The sequence below is a fragment of the Sphaerulina musiva genome (assembly GCF_000320565.1).
Source record: "Sphaerulina musiva SO2202 unplaced genomic scaffold SEPMUscaffold_3, whole genome shotgun sequence".
Lineage (NCBI taxonomy): Eukaryota > Fungi > Ascomycota > Dothideomycetes > Mycosphaerellales > Mycosphaerellaceae > Sphaerulina > Sphaerulina musiva.
In genome coordinates, this window is record NW_016017385.1 from 1,408,401 (window position 1) to 1,425,952 (window position 17,552).

At 52.7% G+C, this 17,552-nt stretch overlaps 9 protein-coding genes across 9 annotated transcripts; 3 read left to right on the forward strand and 6 right to left on the reverse strand.

Annotated features, from left to right (window-relative positions):
• Positions 1-141: 141 nt before the first annotated feature.
• Positions 142-1,314, reverse strand: SEPMUDRAFT_148147 (NAD(P)-binding protein). The gene has a single exon (XM_016904736.1). It carries the CDS (start codon positions 1,219-1,221, stop codon positions 166-168), a length of 1,056 nt encoding a protein of 351 aa, XP_016762558.1. The 5' UTR covers positions 1,222-1,314; the 3' UTR covers positions 142-165.
• Positions 1,315-1,701: 387 nt separating this feature from the next.
• On the reverse strand, positions 1,702-2,398 carry SEPMUDRAFT_148148 (uncharacterized protein; the record flags this gene model as incomplete). The annotated part of the gene is made up of 1 exon (XM_016904737.1): positions 1,702-2,398. One exon carries the CDS (start codon positions 2,393-2,395, stop codon positions 2,051-2,053), a length of 345 nt encoding a protein of 114 aa, XP_016762559.1. The 3' UTR covers positions 1,702-2,050.
• A 1,537-nt stretch (positions 2,399-3,935) lies between these two features.
• Positions 3,936-4,721, reverse strand: SEPMUDRAFT_106754 (uncharacterized protein; the record flags this gene model as incomplete). Its single annotated transcript, XM_016900651.1, has 1 exon — positions 3,936-4,721. The coding sequence occupies one exon, from the start codon at positions 4,719-4,721 to the stop codon at positions 3,936-3,938; it is 786 nt and encodes a 261-aa protein (XP_016762560.1).
• A 406-nt stretch (positions 4,722-5,127) lies between these two features.
• Positions 5,128-6,202, reverse strand: SEPMUDRAFT_148149 (CybS-domain-containing protein). The gene is made up of 3 exons (XM_016904738.1): positions 5,843-6,202; positions 5,566-5,685; positions 5,128-5,495 (listed from the first exon to the last, which is right to left on the reverse strand). The coding sequence occupies exons 1-3, from the start codon at positions 6,106-6,108 to the stop codon at positions 5,273-5,275; spliced, it is 609 nt and encodes a 202-aa protein (XP_016762561.1). The 5' UTR covers positions 6,109-6,202; the 3' UTR covers positions 5,128-5,272.
• Positions 6,203-6,569: 367 nt separating this feature from the next.
• SEPMUDRAFT_148150 (mitochondrial-processing peptidase subunit beta) lies at positions 6,570-8,400 on the forward strand. The gene is made up of 2 exons (XM_016904739.1): positions 6,570-6,840; positions 6,911-8,400. Exons 1-2 carry the CDS (start codon positions 6,685-6,687, stop codon positions 8,198-8,200), a joined length of 1,446 nt encoding a protein of 481 aa, XP_016762562.1. The 5' UTR covers positions 6,570-6,684; the 3' UTR covers positions 8,201-8,400.
• A 462-nt stretch (positions 8,401-8,862) lies between these two features.
• Positions 8,863-10,570, reverse strand: SEPMUDRAFT_148151 (WD40 repeat-like protein). Its single transcript, XM_016904740.1, has 4 exons — positions 10,387-10,570; positions 10,245-10,290; positions 9,358-10,191; positions 8,863-9,293 (listed from the first exon to the last, which is right to left on the reverse strand). Exons 1-4 carry the CDS (start codon positions 10,495-10,497, stop codon positions 9,241-9,243), a joined length of 1,044 nt encoding a protein of 347 aa, XP_016762563.1. The 5' UTR covers positions 10,498-10,570; the 3' UTR covers positions 8,863-9,240.
• Positions 10,571-10,727: 157 nt separating this feature from the next.
• Positions 10,728-11,989, forward strand: SEPMUDRAFT_148152 (BET3 family protein). The gene is made up of 3 exons (XM_016904741.1): positions 10,728-10,882; positions 10,944-11,385; positions 11,454-11,989. Exons 1-3 carry the CDS (start codon positions 10,851-10,853, stop codon positions 11,571-11,573), a joined length of 594 nt encoding a protein of 197 aa, XP_016762564.1. The 5' UTR covers positions 10,728-10,850; the 3' UTR covers positions 11,574-11,989.
• Positions 11,990-12,006: 17 nt separating this feature from the next.
• SEPMUDRAFT_106759 (uncharacterized protein) lies at positions 12,007-12,504 on the reverse strand (the record flags this gene model as incomplete). Its single annotated transcript, XM_016900652.1, has 1 exon — positions 12,007-12,504. One exon carries the CDS (start codon positions 12,502-12,504, stop codon positions 12,007-12,009), a length of 498 nt encoding a protein of 165 aa, XP_016762565.1.
• A 613-nt stretch (positions 12,505-13,117) lies between these two features.
• SEPMUDRAFT_148154 (uncharacterized protein) lies at positions 13,118-17,537 on the forward strand. Its single transcript, XM_016904742.1, has 5 exons — positions 13,118-14,454; positions 14,541-14,922; positions 15,103-15,484; positions 15,620-16,053; positions 16,115-17,537. The coding sequence occupies exons 1-5, from the start codon at positions 13,889-13,891 to the stop codon at positions 16,523-16,525; spliced, it is 2,175 nt and encodes a 724-aa protein (XP_016762566.1). The 5' UTR covers positions 13,118-13,888; the 3' UTR covers positions 16,526-17,537.
• Positions 17,538-17,552: the final 15 nt, after the last annotated feature.

Genomic DNA, 17,552 nt, shown 5'->3' on the forward strand with positions numbered 1-17,552 from the left:
AAGTGAAATATTGTCAAGGTACACGAGTCAGCCAAGAAACGGCACGCAATAGGAAGTACATGTACTTTTCCACGAACATCACAGCTGGAACGAGGACTACAGGCAATATCATCATGACTGGGAGGCCACTATCAAACTAATATCAGATTCATACCACCTTTCCTACTATAGCTTCGTCCTCCCTGCTTCCGAGGGGACTTTAACTTCCACCATCAGCTTGCCCGTGTTGACGCCTTCATACAGTGCTCGCAATGCTTCCGGCATCTTCTCAATGCCACCCCGGATGATGGTTTCCTGCCGCTTGATCTTCCCTTCTGCCATCCATTGCGCCAACTCCTTCTTGGCCGCGGGATACTTCTCTTCGTAGTCAAACACCACGAATCCCTCCATTCGAATCCGCATAGACACAATCATGAGATAGTTCTTGGGCCCTTGCGCAGTCTTGCTATTGTACTGTGATATCCCTCCACACATGACGAATCGCGAGTGTTCCTTTGCTCGGGCGAGGGCCAGGTCCAGAATCTCACCACCAACATTGTCGAAGTAGACATCAATCAACTGCTTCGTTGCGGCGCGGAACTTCTTCGCAAAGTCCGGGTCTTTGTAGTTCAGAGCGTCATCATACCCGAGCTCATCGACCAGCCATTTGCACTTGGACTCTGATCCCGCAATCCCCAGCACTTTCGCCCCTTTCAATTTCGCGATTTGGCCCACTACGCTGCCCGTGGCTCCAGCAGCTCCGGACACGACCACGAAATCGCCCGCTTGGACTTTGCCCACATCGATAATTCCAAAGTACGCTGTCAGTCCAGGCATGCCGAGAGCGCCGAGAGTATCGGTCATTTTTCCATTCGGGGGCAAATCCAACTTCTGCACATCCTTTTCCTTCAGCACCGCCAATTCACTCCAACCAGAGCCTCCGTACACTGTCTCACCCACAGAAAACTTGGAAGACTTGCTTGCAACGATGGTGCCGACGCCGACGCCACGCATGACAGCACCAATCTTGACCGGTGGAATATATGATCGGGTGTCATTGAGCCAGCCTCGCATGGCGGGATCGAGAGAGAGATAGTTGGGCTGGAAGAGAACTTCGCCATCTTTCAATGAGGAGCTCGATGGAGTCTGATTCTGCTTGATCACAAACGTGTCTGATTCGATGTGGTTCTTGGGTCTATTGGCCAGATGGACGGACTTGTACGTTGAGGGTAATGCTGCCATGGTGATAATCGTTGTGGTATGCTGAATGCCGAGATCTCGAACCTATTGACCGAGTTATGCGAGCAACAGAAAAAATCATGAGACGAAGATGACAGGATAATTGTTGAGAGAAAGAAGTGGAAGACAGGGCAATGGATATGTATCTGGTCGAACACCGGTAGTGCTAGAAGTATATCAAGGCGACTAGCCTCGGTTCGGGCTGGTGTCCCAAATGAAGCTGCTCTCCGAAGCGGTCCCATCTATTCTTGTGTGACGAGTGTTCTTTTGAGCTCATCCTTTACGAACATCCGAGACACTGACAATGTCATCGACGTCGCGCAGTACATACGGTATACATGTAGTGAAGCCACATGTAGCCTGAAGCGCATGCAGATGAGATGACCGACGAACGAACGAACGACCCTTGTCGAGCCCCCCTGATCGAACCTCACTCTCAGCAGTGTCAGCACTACCTACCTACTACCTCCCTGCCGAGCTATCGACGAGCCTACGCGCTCGACAGAGCTGTTGGAAGACACGCATCACCCACTCGAGCCTCGGGGCGAGCTGCGGTAACGACTCCTGGGTCGATTACTAGAGGGCATGCGCAAGAGATATCGTGAATATACCAGGTGGCAGGTAGATATGGACATCAAAAGACGGCAAAGTCCCAGAGAGGCGCGACTGGGCATGTTATCATGACCGCGACACCCTGATTGCTCTGGCGCTGTCTATAGACCACGAAAAGAGGCTCTGGACCTCTGGACCCTGTAGCCAGTGCACGGTATGTGCGTGCCAGACGATACATCTGTGGACCTCCTTTTGGCCCTTTGCCATAGATCATTCCTACTTACTGCAGCACCAACTGGGCATCCTCAATCTCGCCGCACTCGGGACACTTCCGACTCGATTCGTCCTGCTGCCACTTCTCGATCAGAGGCTTCAGCTGTGTACCCAAATCCGTGCAGTGGAACACCTCTTCTCGAATCATCGTCGGCCGCTCGTGTTCGCCTTTCGAACAGTACCACTGCAATCGATCCACGCTCTTCTCGGGCCTGGTCCGCTCCATCACCATTCCGATGGTGTCGGCGAATCGAATCGGAGAGTGAGGTGTATTGCCCGGGAGCAAGAACGTGTCGCCTTCGTGAATCTCAATGTTCCGGAATCGGTCGTTCTCGATCACGCGCAGCAGCATCGTCCCCTTGACCTGATAGAACCACTCCTAACATGGTTCAGTACCAACGAGGTGAGAAATCGGGTCTCCAGCTCGAGATTACTCACTTCCGTTTCGTTCACGTGAAAGTCGTTGCGGGCGTTGGGCCCGCCCACGACCATGAGCATGAAGTCTTTGCCCGCGTGAAGACAGAAATTGTTCACAGGTGGCTGCAGCAGGTTCTCATTGTCCCGCAGCCAGTGATGGAATGGCGTGGGATCGGGAATCACACTGGAATTCTCCATATTCGTGCTGATGCAACAGGAAGCATCCAAAGTTCCTCGAATGTCGAACTGCAATATATTGGACACTGAGTGGCTTGCTCACGCTGCCTGTCCGAAGTACTATAACACCAGCCAACAGAAGGTAAAGTTGGATTTGTAATCTGAGGATAAGGCAGCACCTATCTCTTGCTCGTAGCACTGTCAAATATCACGCTGCTGGATCTCTTGAACAGGTTGATCAGACAGAATCCCCTATATGCATTCCGGAAGCTATCCGATCGATGTCTACGAGTTTATACCACTTCCCGGAACAGTCGAGGTGCTCGGCCCGAGTCATCCTAGCTGTCAAGTCTGTGAGAATAGGTAATGAGAACGGACTAGCGGGCTATTGTGCTGACGCAAGATGAATCGAGAATGCGGAGAGTGGGCGAGCAGATCGATACGGGCACAGTATGGGTAGAAACGTAGGCGAGTAAGACAGCTTGCAACGCCATTTAAGGGGGAATGAAGAGTTCGGGGACGAGCCTTGAAGGTGGAGGGTATATTATAGTCGAGACGTATTTATTTATTGTGACTCGCAACGTTGCATATTCCGATATAAGGCTTTAGGGGATACAGTCTCGGCAGGTAGCAGAAGACATCTAGATATTTCCACGAAGTAAATATCAGGACGAAATTTCGCTCATATTTCACTCTTTCAATTTTCTCTCTCGGGTTTTCCCCAGTGGCCTTACTATTAGGCATTGGGCACTACGCAGCGGACGATAAACAACACACAGGAACGATATCTGTTATCAGAAAATATCGGGGTGGAGAGACAGTGAGTTCGTAGATTCGAACTTCCATGGAGACGAAAGGTCTCGGCCCGGGGGGTAGGTAGCTTGAGCTTCTCCTATTTTGATAATAAAATTCAACTGGAGTATTTTATATATTTATTAGTTGATTACGCACAGCAATAAGAGCTGGTCCATTTAGCCATTGCTTGTTATTGTTATTGTTGGGGATTGGGGATTGGTGGGATGGATGGGAGTTTCAATTTGATTTGACTTTATTATGCACTGGATGGGAATCAGAGTGGAAGGGGATGATGGAATGAGACTACAGTATACCTGGTGAAGGGCTTTCGCAATTCAGTTTATTTTATGATTTCTTTTCTCTGACTAGAACGGGATGATCGTACTTTACAAACCTCTACAATACCTTCTCACCACCCAGGAGGTGGACGGACAACACTCATGCAACGCACCTATCTTACTTACCTGATCAGATCCAACCCGTTCAATCTCTCACACAATCATTCATCCCTTCTTCATCGGAGCCTTGCCACAAAACTCCAACAAATCCCTCGGCTGCCACCCCTCTCCCTTATCACAAGTATACTTGGGCAATTCCAAAGGCGCCCCCATCTCGACTCTCGGACAAATGGAGTGGTTTTTCGTCCACTCACCTTTTCGCACTGCCTGGTGACGATTGGCGTGGCCCAGACATTCGCGTCGCTCGGCGGCGGAGAGTGGGTGGGAGTTCAGGGGTCCATTGGGTGCACGTGCTCGGAAGCGGGAATCGGTGATTTTGAAGGGGCCGCTGATGAAGCTCTTTTGCGAGGTTGTAGGGGTGGGAAGAATGGAAGGGAAAGGGGAGTACTTGGGGCTTGATCGAGGGGACAGAGTCGCGCGGGTCAAGGCGTGCAGGGTTTGATCTCGCTCTTGGTTCTGCGAGATATTGTCAGTGTTGTTGTGCTCTGCTTGGGTGAGGTTTGGGAGTGGCCACTCTTCTTCCTTTTGCTCTTCTTCTTCTTCGTCTTCGTCTTCGTCTTCGTCTTCCTCTTCTTCCTCTTCGTCTTCCTCTACAATCGTCCGGAGCCACATACCGTACACGTACGTTGACGGGTATTCTTCAGATTCATCGGAAGAACATGAGGATACACTTGAGTTGTCGCTGTCTGTTGGTGATTCTGGCTTCTCTGCCTCCAAAGTGCAGGCAAGACCGATAGTGGTGTCCTGCTGTTGATCCATCGTTGCGGTTTGCATTGATGTGTTAGTGTTGGATGTCGTGGCTTCACTCTGCTGCTCTTGATCTAGCGTCATGTCTAGTGCCAGCACTGGGATGAAAGTAGGCTCAAGACGTTGAATACCGTTGAGTCTGAGCGATTTGTAATCGCTTGATCAAGGCTGCAGAGGATGCGTGGGAAGAAGAAGGCAGTAACGCGGGCACATGGCCCTATTTGTATACGGCGTGGCCTTGTCTGCTTCTTGGCTTTGTTTATCGGGACAGACTCGTGAAACAAGCCTTTGTGTGAACACAATGTGCTTGTAAGTCCAATATCACATCATGAAAGAAAGCCAAGAAACAAAGAGTCGGTCGCCAGGTCTGCCTTGCTGGAAAGGGGCTCTGAGTGAATCCTCCGCGTTTGTCCAACGCATACGGATTGAGAACGATGAGAGGGCCCGAGGAGTGGAACCTGCCATGGCACGTAAGTGAAGGAAAAAGGAGAGTAGCCGATTTTCCGATATTCTGGCATTGAGCACTGTACCATGTATGCCTGCCTCTCTGGTTACTCGTTCTGATCCGAGTCAATTGTACACTGGAAACCGCACAACACTGCAGCTCCTCTCGCCGCCTCTCATGCTCAAGCCATCTAAAGTTTGTCCAGAGGACCACCGGCCAGCTTAGCTTCCGCATCCTTTGCATTCGCACCAGCCTTCCAGATTCTCTTGATACCCTCCGTCAGTCCAACGTCGTTCGTCTCGAATTCGTAGTATCCCCAGCCGACGATGAAGACCATGAGCACGTTGGCCCAGTCGGCAATCTTGCGGGTCTTTGGCACGCGCCATGTTGGGAAGTAATCCGTTATTGCGGCACTTTTGACAGGGCAATTAGCGGCAAAGTCCATAGCTGGCGCATAGGAAATGTAGCTATTGTCCCACTCACCCAAAGCCGATATATGTGTGGATGATGGTCAAGCCAATCAAGGCACCATCCATGACTGGGTTGAGGGAACCAGCAGCAAAGGGCATTATGGTCAATGGAATGAGACCGATAGAGACGGCTCTGTCATTTCTCCATGTCAGCATGTCTTTTGAATTCTCGGCCGTTTGCCGTCTCCCGCTCTCTTCCTCTCCTCCTCTCTCACTCTCCCTCTCCCTCTCACCTTCCCTCTCACTCTTGCTCTCCCTCTCTGGCTCTCCACTTTCAGCTTGATGCATACCTCTCAGCAGTCCAGTGATAGCTTCCATGGCTCGGGTGCGACTCTGGAACGGGAGCAGGGTCGTTTACACCTCCTCGGACCACCTGTGGAAGCGGTGGCAGAATCTTGCGGGCAGCAGATGTTTGGAAGGCGGATCGTGGAACTCGTGTCGTCAAAGCGGATTGCGGGCCCGTTCGCAGGCTGGAGATGATGGAAGAAGAGGCGCGCTGGGTGGAAGCAGTCTTCTGCACCTGGCGGAGGAGCGTCGGCCGCATGATGGATGCCATGACTGTGAGTGTGGTGGTGACAGGATGGTAAGGGAGTGGTGTCTGTTCAATGGTCCGTACTCTCCCGTCGGATCTCCTGTGGTCGAAGATAATGGATGTGCCAGCGCTATTGCCGGCAGCTTCTTAGGCCCGAGGATGTCATCAATGCATCGCATATGAGTGGCCAGGCCCGGAAGCGGATCAGGACTTTTGGCACAGACAGAGGTGCTTTGAAGTTTGAAGGCAGAACAGCCAAGAACATGTATATACAGCTTCTACAGCATGGTATCGAATAGGAATTAATTAGGCGCACCCACTGGAATTCAATAGCAGTCGATATATCCAATCAACTTGTATCGTTGTGTGATCTCTCTTGCGCGGTATAGATCGAGGAAGTCTGTCCGTACCACCCGTTTCTCACTCCCGACTCGACTTGCAACTTGAGGTCAGCCCAGCCGAGAAAACATCGAGAGTCCTCAGTAGAGAGAGCTTTCACGAGCGACAGCCTGTCCATCCGCGCATCCACCGTTGTCCTCCCTCTTCCACCACCACCACCTCGTCCCGCTCCGCCCCGCCCCCTTCGACGCTTCCCCGGCGATGGCCTCTCGAAGATTAGCATTGAGTCTCCAGACGGGACTGCGTGCTCAGCGCGCCATCAATGCCGTCAGACCCAGCATCACCCGCAGAGCCCTCGCGACTCCTGTGAGCCATGGAGCCACCACCGAATCCACCACGCTGAGCAACGGCTTCACGGTAAGCATCCATATACGCAAGAGCATGGAAATAGTGAAAGAGACAGCATCGCTGATGAGGGCAATCACAGATCGCTACGGAATACTCTCCTTATGCCCAGACTTCTACCGTTGGCGTCTGGATTGATGCGGGTTCGCGCGCAGAAACAGACAAGACCAATGGTACCGCACACTTCCTCGAGCATCTTGCCTTCAAGGGCACCCAAAAGCGCAGCCAGTCGCAATTGGAGCTCGAGATTGAGAACATGGGTGGCCACCTCAATGCCTACACCTCCCGAGAGAACACCGTCTACTACGCCAAGTCCTTCAACAGCGATGTGCCCGCCTCTGTGGACATCCTCGCCGATATCCTGCAGAACAGCAAGCTCGAACCATCCGCCATTGAGCGCGAGAGAGACGTCATCCTCCGCGAGCAGGAAGAGGTGGACAAGCAGCTGGAGGAGGTCGTGTTTGATCACTTGCATGCAACTGCTTTCCAAGAGCAGCCTCTCGGCCGCACAATCTTGGGCCCCAGAGAGAACATTCTCAGCATCCAGCGCAGCGATCTTGAGAACTACATCAAGACCAACTACACCGCGGACCGCATGGTTCTGGTGGGCTCCGGTGGAGTGCCACACGACCAGATGGTCCAGCTCGCCGAGAAGTACTTCTCCAAGGTCCCAGCATACAACCCCAACGCACAAAACAACGCCTTCGACCGTGCACTCGGAGCGAAGCCGGATTTTGTTGGATCGGAGGTCCGGATAAGAGACGACACCATGCCGACCGCTAACATCGCCATTGCAGTCGAGGGTGTCAGCTGGAAGGATGACGACTACTTTACCGCACTCGTCACTCAGGCCATTGTAGGGAACTGGGACCGCAGCATGGGTAACTCCCCATACCTAGGATCCAAGCTCTCCACATTTGTTCACGACCACAAGCTTGCCAACTCTTTCATGTCCTTTTCGACTTCCTACTCAGACACTGGTCTGTGGGGAATCTATCTTGTCACTGATGCCGTCACCCGCATCGATGATCTCGTCCACTTCACTCTCCGCGAATGGTCCCGCCTATCCTTCAACGTGACCGAAGCCGAGACGGAGCGTGCCAAGCAGCAACTGAAGGCTTCCATCCTCCTCTCTCTGGATGGCACGACCGCAGTCGCAGAAGACATTGGACGACAAATCATCACAACCGGTCGCCGACTTGCACCGGAAGAGGTGGAGCGAGTAGTGGGCGCCATTACCGCCAAGGATGTCATGAGATTCGCCCAGGAGAAGTTGTGGGACCGTGATATTGCGGTTTCGGCTGTCGGCCAGATCGAGGGTCTTCTTGACTACAGCAGAATCCGCGGCGATATGAGCCGAAATATGTCATAGAGAAGAGAAAGAAGAAGCAGCGGTAGTCGAAGGTAGGGGCTGAAGCAAATAAGAGAAATCACAGTGTAATCTTATAGAAAAGACCTCCGCCCTCCCCGCCGACCGAGTCTGTAGTTTTGTCTGTTGATCCTCGGGGGCGACTGATGAGATGTAGATTCCTTGTGCGAAGTGTAGATATATACCTATGTTACTCTTGAGCTATTTGATGATTTTCGTTTTATGGTGTTCGTGTCTAGCTCAGGTAGGTAGGAAGTACCTTACCTTGTGGTCTCTATGGACACTGATGAATACCTAAGGTAATCCTGCTCGTTAAGGTATGCGTGGGTCAGATCTCGACTCAATTCTACCTACAGTACCTACAGTACGTACCTTGGACACTTCAATACATCGATTTAGTTTGTCGTCCGGGGGATTATAAGCCCGGTACATATAAGTAGGTACATAGGTAGGTCAGGTAGTCCAGAAAGGTACATGTAGGGAAAGGTAATCAGCCGTTCGTTGGCAGATGAGATCTCCGAGACATCCAAAGGGCGCTCTTGGCTACCTCCTAAGGTAAGGTACGGTACGGTACGGTACGGTGTGCTGACTACCTACTTACATGTACCTACCTACATACATGTACCTTAGAAGGTACTAGGAGGTACGTCTAAGGTACGGAGTGGCGGTCGACAGACGATTAATGAGCGTGCGATATACCTTCCAGTAGCTAGCTACTGCATGTATCACTCACTACCTACTGTTGGCTCACTGAGACAAGGATCGACTTGCATTGTGTAGCAGCGCAGCAAGTTCATTTCGTGGTCATGAGTTTTGCTTCTTCGTGGGTAGAGTTGCGAACCCGCTCTCTCTCGAGCACGACTGGTTCATGTGGAGTAGCGATCGCATTATGGCGCTTCGCTAGGGATATCGCTCATAGGCTGGTGCGACGAGGCACGCTACATTATTGGCTCAGGCGGATACGCAGTCATTCGAAGGTGAAGCTTCTGCTTGCGTGAATGGTGCTTGTTTGCTGAATGAGATTTCTGTTGTGAACAACGTCGCTACCGGGGCAGCTCGCCAAGTAGCATTGTGCGGTCTGTACTTGCGGAAAGGACTGGAGTAGTGTTGTTAGCAAATGCATAGATCCACATCGCGACTAGATTGCATCGTGGACTCACCCATGGATCCATCCGGTGATATGCGCACATCATTCACAGTACCCTTGTGGCCGGGCAGCTTATGCATGAGCTTCCCATCTGTGCTGTTCCAGATGGTCACCGTGCCATCACCACCGCCAGCAGCCACCCTCTTGCCTTCACTATCCCAGCACGCACGAATGAGGTTCTTTTCCAATCCTGCTTGCGCACCATCAAAGGTCTTGATCGCCCTGTCCGCAGGAGCGAATGGTCTCACGTCCCATGTTCGCACGGTCGAGTCGTGGGAATATGAGAGCAAGCTCTGCTGATCTGGTGATATTGCCAGACTGGTGATGGTGTCCGTGTGCCCTGTCAACTCGTAGGTGACCTTCTTCATCCTCAAATCCCACACCTTGATCTCATTGTCGATACCACCACTGAACAGCTCGTTCCCCGCCTCGGCCAAGCATACCGCAGTGACTGGGAAGCTCGTTTCGATAAAGTCCAGTGCTGCCTTTTGCCTGGGATCCCATATCGAAATGGAGCCATCATCACTGCCCGTCACCAAGAACTCCTCTCCTCGTTTGCTTACATCCAAGCAGTTGATCACCTCTTCATGCCCCACGTGTCTTCGTATCCTCTCGCCTGTTTCCACGTTGTAGCTTGCGACATGCTTGTCTGCGCTTGCTGTGTAGACGACTTGGCTATCGCGCGACCACTGGAGATCCAGAATTGCGGACTTGTGACCAGTCAAAATACCATAGTTTTCGCATTCGCCAGATGTGTTCCAGAGCAGGATGCTCCGATCCATAGATCCAGATGCGATATGAGCGCCAGAAGGATCGAATCGAGCTGTGAAGACTTCACCAGAGTGACCTACCGGAATCCAATCAGTACAGTTCAGTTCCTTCCACAGGGTTGACTCTCACCACTCAGTTCCATGACAGGCGCCTGAAGGCTTTTTGCGCCAAATCCCTACTCATCCGTCCTGATCAGCCATTGTTCCCCCTTGGATGCTGCTTTAGCACTGTTTTTGGGTGTCCAGGCTTTCTGTCTGCAAGACATGCTTACCGCGCCATTGCTCTGTATCAGAGCTCCGTTCATATCTCCATTGGATCTCTGTCTCTTCACCAGCTGCGAGCTGCCAAATGTCTGGTCCGCTGAGCGCTTTTCGCCCGACATCTTGAGAATATGCGCCGCTCTTTCTGTCCAGATGATTGTTCGTGTGGCGTTCCGACTCGTTCCAATCGGTGATGTTGTTGTTATTGGGCTGGTTGGCGAGCTTCCACAAAAAATCCTGACCTTCACTCAAGCTTCCCGACCTTAGGATAGGCCGAGCAAGGACCACGAGGCTGTCAACCTTCCCTTCACACTCTAATCACACCTACCGACCTCACTCAATCCATCCTCCGATTGTTACTTTGAGCCCATTTCACGCATTCACAGAACAGCAACTGGAATCCCGTCTGGAGCAATGAAGTGAACCTGAGCAGTCGCGTGTACCATCCCGGACGCGCCTTTCGAATTCTACAGCCATGACCTCTAAAGCAGCTCGTCTGGGCGAAGAGTAAGGCATCATCTTTTCTACACACTTACTCTTGGTACTAATAACTAAAACAACTGTATAGGGTGTGGAAATCGCGCGTCGAAAAGATCAATGCTGAAGTAGTCACTCTCACGTACGGCACAATCGTCGCCCAGCTGTGCCGTGATCTCCTCCTTCCCAACACCGCTGCCCAAACGGACTACACAGCAGTCAACGCCGAACTTGATCGCATGGGCTACAACATGGGACAACGCATGATTGAGGATTTTTTGGCAAAGAGTAATACTGGAAGTTGCTCGAGCTTCAAAGAAACAGCAGAGATTATTAGCAAAGTGGGATTCAAGATCTTCATGAACATCACGCCTACTGTTACAGGTTGGACGGCTGATGGGAAGGGGTTTGGGCTCGTCTTCGAGGAGAATCCTTTGGCGGACTTTGTGGAGTTGCCGGATGACGGGAGGAGTCAGGAGGAATTGTGGTATAGCAACATACTATGTGGTGTGATCCGTGGGGCGTTGGAGATGGTGCGTATTATGTCGTTGGTGGATTTGGGGTGGCATGTGGTATGAATGCTAACCCCGTCGTCTTCTAGGTGCAAATGCAAGTCGAGGCACATTTTGTCAGTGATGTGCTGAGAGGAAATGATACGACGGAGATGCGGGTCACGCTGTTACGATATATCGAGGACGAGTTGCCGCCAGACGATGAGTGATGCGGTTGGAGGTTTGAGAACTTCGCACCACCACATGTCGCATATGTATGCCTCGTCGCATACCAGCGCTTTCCGGACTGTTACATGTATGTGCCTCACAGCATTGAGGGAGCATTGTATGCCACCAACACGAAAGATGGCAGCCTGCTACATCGATACAGTAGCTGAGCGAGAAGGTCGCTTTCCTGCAGGACTGGCCAGTCCATGCAGTTCGCTTTTGGCACTTTGTCGCACCTTTATATCGCATTCGTCGGCTATCGATGGCTAAGGTACCAGGTATTTTAAGGGAAGACGGTAGCGACGAACCCTCCGAGCACATGTGTTTTGCATCCGGAAATATAAGGGCGCGGTGGCACGGTATGCAGCAAGCACCAGATGTAGTCTCACGCCTGAACTGGAACAAGAATGTGTGCACGCTACATGTGATTGTTGATTACCGTATTGACCAAGTGACTGTGGCAATGTGCAAGCAGCCGCCCTTGAGGGCCTCGACACCAACCTGTTCCAGTCTGGACAGCTCTTCACTGCCGTAGGGTAGTTTTTGACGAGTCCGCCACTGCGGTGTGTTGGCAGATAGGCATTGATTAAGGTATTGCATGTATTTGACACCGCTTTGCGATCTGGTCAGTGGTGGGAGAGCTACCTGACCTTTATCCACAGCCACATCCCATGCGTGACAACAACGGGAGCAAGCCGGATCGACCACAGGCACAGCTGATTTGCCCTCGTGCGTATCGGCCGGTATTCCATCGGCAACGCGATAGAGTTCGCAACCCATCCCATAGCCAGCACACATCCACTCACCTGCACGGGACAGAATATGTTTGTCACTTGTAGGACACGCTTGAGAGGTGAGGAAGAGTGTTGACAGCGCCGTTCTAGCCATCATCATCAGCATCATCAGCATCATCAGCATCATCAGCATCATCATCAGGGCCTTCTCCGTACCTAAAACCACGACCCTCCTACTACCTAGTTTGGGCGCGGCGATGTAGGACTGGACCGCTCCGTTTCGCTCGGCGAGGCTCGAGCCTATCAACAGCCTTTCGTTAGTCTACGACTAGGTCAGGTGGCAGATGGCCGGCCAGCACATCCCTCTCAGCAGTGACAAACACATCTCTCTCTCTCTCTCTCTCTCTCTTTCTATCGCCCTCTTCCGCCCTCATCTCAGGCAGCAGAGGCAGCCAGCGGTGCTTGGGCAGAGCTGTATATCGTGCAGTAGTGGAGTGAAGTACATATGTGTGTTTACCTGAATATTGTAACAACAATAATAATAATAATAATAACAATAATAACAATAATAATGTGAAGAGGCCCAACAGAAGCCTCCAGCCTCCTAGGGGATGATGATTGAAAGCTGCCTGTTCTCACGTTCACTTGTTCATCAGTGCAGTGCTCACTCAGTTGCTCACTACCTCTACGGTTCTACCTACCTGATCTTACTGCAACCTGGAACTAATCCTAATTCGAACACATGCTGCACTCGTTTTCCACACGTTTCCCTTGCCGTGGCTCTCTCTCTCTCACCACACCTCAGTCCATGCGACCGACCACTCTACTGTAGAGGAGGACGAAAGCTTACTCCTCGAACGAAGTTCCCTCCCAAATCCCTTCTACTGCCGGCGCGCGCTGCAGCGAGCGCTTTTTTTTTATAGTTCTACTTCCCTCGCGTTGATCGCACGCCGCACGGGGGTTCACATCCGCAGACTCGTGGACGAACTTCCCGTCGCAGTGCTGCAATCTTCCCAAGCTACTGCCAGGAACCACAATTCCCTATCCACCTCCCTGAACCGCACCGCACCGCAACGCACCGCACCGCACCGCACCGCCCCATTACACCGCGCCGACGAGGGCAGCAGGCCTGAAACTGCTCTCCCGTCTCGACGAACCGCCCAGACGTGTGAGCGTCTGTGCGAACGCCAGTGCCCAGTCCCGAGCCACCGGGCGTCGCAAAACAACCCTCTTGGACCTCCGCCAGACACACCATCCACCCACCTGGCCTAGTCTGCCTCCGCGCGCGTGTGCTGACAGCCTTGCTGGCGTGCTCGAGTCCATTATACCAACGCGCCGCCGACGACTTGCGCCCGCGCGACATCAGCGCAGGTGTTGCGACGCGAGTCTCGAGTCTCCATCACCAGCCCCAACCACCGCCCCCGCGCTCCACCACACCACACCACACCGCGCCGCGCCGTATCGCGCTCCCCCTCCATACTACCACTACGCCTATCACGTATCCACGACTGGCCGTTCTTGCGCGAACCAAACATCCCTCCTTCTCCTCCTCCTAACGACCGCGTCGCCCTCGCAGCTGCAGCATGAGCCAGCAGATGCAGATGAGTGGCATAGGCGGCCCGGTGGGTGGGCAACCAGCCAATGCTGGGACGCCCTCGTCCACCTATACACCGGACGCTATCATCAAGAAGCTCAATACCGCCATATACGACTACCTGCTCTGTCGGCAAGAGTACGATGTCGCACGCGTCTTCTCCCAGAAGATGGAAATTGAGACGTCAGACGTGAAGCAGTCGCCTAACCAGCGACAAAACCAAGCAAACGGCATCGACAGCAACATGGACGTGGACAGCAAGGAACACGTCGGCATTCAGAAGCGACCCAGCGATCTCCCCGCTCCGTTGGCACTGTCGAGCGAGGATAGTCCGTTCCTTCAAGATTGGTGGTGCCAGTTCTGGGAGCTGTATCACGGGAACCGCTCCAGAGGCAAGCCTACCACGCTGAACTACGTCGGACAGCAGCGCACACAGATGAAGGGACGCGTGAACGCGATCAATGGCATGGACCCGAATGGCATGCGTCAGCAGTACAACGCGATGAACGGGATAGCGGGCAACGACCTGAGAAAGACTGCCATGGGTAACGGAATGTGAGTTTTTTTGATTTGCGTTCGTTGGCGGATAATGTGGTTGCACGCTACCATTCACTACGGGCTATCACTGATGGTCTTTGCAGGACCCCGCAGCAGATTCACGCTATGAAGCAGCAACAGCAACAGCAAATGCAAAGGAACCAAATGCACCAAGGCGGTAACCAGATGGAACGGCAGGGGTCACAGATGAATATGAGTGACCCACGGTCTGGTTCCCCAAACACTGGTGGTGGTGAGGCACCTTCGCCGAAACGACAACGTCTCGACGGTAATATGCAGCAGCAGCAGCAACAACAGCAGCAGCAGCAGCAACAGCAGCAGCAGCAACAACAGCAGCAGCAGCAGCAGCAGCAGCAGCAGCAGCAACAGCAGCAGCAGCAGCAGCAGCAACAACAACAGCAGCAACAGCAGGCGATGAATCAAGCACGAGGTGCTCAGCCAGGCCAGATACAAGGCGCAAATCAGGTCGGTCATCCTTTCCACCCTCCACCCCATGCGATGCCCCTTCCCCCCAAGGTTGAAGAGATAATTGCTCGAGACAACCTCGATCCAAACAATATGTCACCACAACAACTACAACAACAACATCTACAACAACAACAATTGCAGAGGATGTCCGTCCAACCTACTAACATACAAGCGAAGTCTGTTCAGGGCTACTCTGAAGCCATACAGCAGCAGATGCAAAGTGCACTTCAAAAAACCACATCTAACAGTAACAAGGGCATGCCTCAGAACCCCGCCATGCATAGCGCAGCACAATCGAGTCCCATGGCGCAGTCCAACATGAATGCCAACGCGGGAGGGAGCGAATTCGAGTATAACACGCGCATGGGCATGCCGCAGCAGAACGGTCCTGCTCCAGCCGCGGGCGGCCAACCACAACCGAACAACGGCAACCATGCCTTGCAAGACTACCAGATGCAATTAATGTTGCTCGAGCAGCAGAATAAGAAGCGACTGCTCATGGCACGCCAAGAACAAGATAGCATGGCGCACCCGACGGGTGTCCAAGGCCCCAATGGAGGTCAGTTTGCACGCAACATGTCACCACAGCCTGCTAGAATGCAAGCTCCGTCTCCCAGCTCTGCTGCTGGTGACATGCAACGCGGCACCTCGAACATTCGACACATGGGCATGTCTCCTAACACCAACATCGCAGGCCGCGGTTCGCCACAACCTGGCATGATGGACCCGAATAACCCTCAAATGCGACAGATGGTCATGGGGCCTGATGGCCGACCGATGATGCGCGCTCCCTCGTCGCATCCGATGGCAGGCCAAGGCATGAGTACCCAGCAGATGGACCTCATGCGGCAACAAGGCATGATGCCGAACGGACAGATGTATCCAGGCGGTCCACAAGGGCCGCAGGGCCAGATGATGCCTGGACAGCAACCAGGTCAAGCAGGACCACCCGGGCAACCGCCGAATATGACGCCTCGACCGAACAACATGCCACCTCCGCCAGCACCGACGAACCCAGGCCAAGCGGGTACACAGCCTAGCAGCCCTGCACAGCCGGCTGCACCACCAACACCAAACCAAATGAACAAGGCAAAGCCGGGTTTAAAGAAGGCTGCTGACAACAAAAAGGTAGGCCATCGATGCAAGCAAGGCTGATATCTGCTCTGACAAAGCACTAACATCATCTCAGGGCCCTGCTTCGAAGAAGGGTGGCGCAGACAACCAAAACGAAAACGCACCTCCAACACCTACGCCACCGCCGCCAGTCACGCCGAGCAACGCACAAGCATTCAGTAACAACAAGAACCTCCCCATGCAAAACGGTGCACCAGGCCAAGGTCCGCCACAAAACAATGGCCAGCAGCAGAACAACGTGCAACCCCAAGTGCCCGATATGAACAATGCGCCATTCGGCGACCTCAACGGAACGGATCAGTTTACCGGCATGGACTTCGCCAATCTTGACTCTGGAGATGTACTAGATAACTTCGACTTTGACAGCTTTCTGAACAACACTGGCGGGGATGATACTGGACTAGGATTTGATGCAAATTTCGCGTTTGGTGATGCTATTGGCACGGAGACAGACGGGCTCAATTAGATCCTGGGTGCGCAAGCCCCCTTTGATGGACGCTGCAGAGCTCGAGTGCTTTGTGCCCTCTCACAGTGGAGAGAATCTGGCCATGGCGCATCCTGGGGTACGCACTATCCGCAGGATAATGGGGGAGCTCCGTCATCGTACCGGACACGTGAACATTTCCCTGCATGCCGCAATATCTCAGCCTCTCCTGTAGGGCGGTCGACGCGGGAGCGAATCGACATGGACAGATGCGCGATGCAGCAACACTGCGCAAACGCGACTTGGTCATGAAAGATTTTGCTTTCGCGCTGCCCAACCACGCAACCATCCCAGCCTACCAGCCATTCCATCTCCATGAGAGCCGGTATTTCATTCAATCTACCCACCAACACCACGACGTTCCTATTCTGTCAATATCGATACCCAATGAGAGAGGCCCAAGCTTCCTTTCTACACACACGCACACGCACACACACAACTTTCTATCTCTCTTCTATTACACGGCCCCTTCTCTTTGCGGCTACCAGGGCCACAGTCTCCGCCGATCAGCGTACAAAGCTGTCGATCTCCTCAAAATATCCCGATACCTTTTTGTGTTTATAATATGCCCGCAAGCAGGCGGAAGAAACAACCGGGATGGGCGCATGGGAAGGACCAACTTTTTTTGTTTTGGTTTTTTTGAATATATCACTCGTTACTCGAACGGGACAGACTATATGACGTGGAGTTTTTGGCATTCCAATTCTGTTGTCAATCGGAGTGACATACGGCTGCATTTCTCTTGGATATGTATGTTGTGATCTGTTGATGTACTTTTTCTTTGCCACGCCGGCCACAAAGAGGTGGACGTGAGTAGCAATGGCGCGGGGGGTGGGTGTAGTAGGTATCTTCTTGAGGAGACAAGTCGTCATGACATTCACTTTTTACGAAGGACTTTTTTTTCTCTCCTCTGTTCCTTTCATCTTTTTGGAAGTACTTGGTAACCTTAGCATTGGAGTCCAAAAAAGGTTTATATATCCTAAACACATTTTTGTCACTGCATGTCGCG

Coding starts and splice junctions, on each gene's coding strand:
- SEPMUDRAFT_148147 (XM_016904736.1), bottom strand. CDS start 1,221: ATGGCAGCATTACCCTCAACGTACAAGTCCGTCCATCTGGCCAATAGA.
- SEPMUDRAFT_148149 (XM_016904738.1), bottom strand. CDS start 6,108: ATGGCATCCATCATGCGGCCGACGCTCCTCCGCCAGGTGCAGAAGACT. Junction 5,686..5,842: donor TATCACTGGACTGCTGAGAG/GTATGCATCAAG, acceptor GAGAAATGACAG/AGCCGTCTCTATCGGTCTCA. Junction 5,496..5,565: donor CACACATATATCGGCTTTGG/GTGAGTGGGACA, acceptor CCCTGTCAAAAG/TGCCGCAATAACGGATTACT.
- SEPMUDRAFT_148150 (XM_016904739.1), top strand. CDS start 6,685: ATGGCCTCTCGAAGATTAGCATTGAGTCTCCAGACGGGACTGCGTGCT. Junction 6,841..6,910: donor CGCTGAGCAACGGCTTCACG/GTAAGCATCCAT, acceptor GGGCAATCACAG/ATCGCTACGGAATACTCTCC.
- SEPMUDRAFT_148151 (XM_016904740.1), bottom strand. CDS start 10,497: ATGTCGGGCGAAAAGCGCTCAGCGGACCAGACATTTGGCAGCTCGCAG. Junction 10,192..10,244: donor GCCTGTCATGGAACTGAGTG/GTGAGAGTCAAC, acceptor GGATTCCGGTAG/GTCACTCTGGTGAAGTCTTC. Junction 9,294..9,357: donor ATCACCGGATGGATCCATGG/GTGAGTCCACGA, acceptor ACACTACTCCAG/TCCTTTCCGCAAGTACAGAC.
- SEPMUDRAFT_148152 (XM_016904741.1), top strand. CDS start 10,851: ATGACCTCTAAAGCAGCTCGTCTGGGCGAAGA. Junction 10,883..10,943: donor GCAGCTCGTCTGGGCGAAGA/GTAAGGCATCAT, acceptor ACAACTGTATAG/GGTGTGGAAATCGCGCGTCG. Junction 11,386..11,453: donor TCCGTGGGGCGTTGGAGATG/GTGCGTATTATG, acceptor GTCGTCTTCTAG/GTGCAAATGCAAGTCGAGGC.
- SEPMUDRAFT_148154 (XM_016904742.1), top strand. CDS start 13,889: ATGAGCCAGCAGATGCAGATGAGTGGCATAGGCGGCCCGGTGGGTGGG. Junction 14,455..14,540: donor ACTGCCATGGGTAACGGAAT/GTGAGTTTTTTT, acceptor TGGTCTTTGCAG/GACCCCGCAGCAGATTCACG. Junction 15,485..15,619: donor TGTCCAAGGCCCCAATGGAG/GTCAGTTTGCAC, acceptor CCAACATCGCAG/GCCGCGGTTCGCCACAACCT.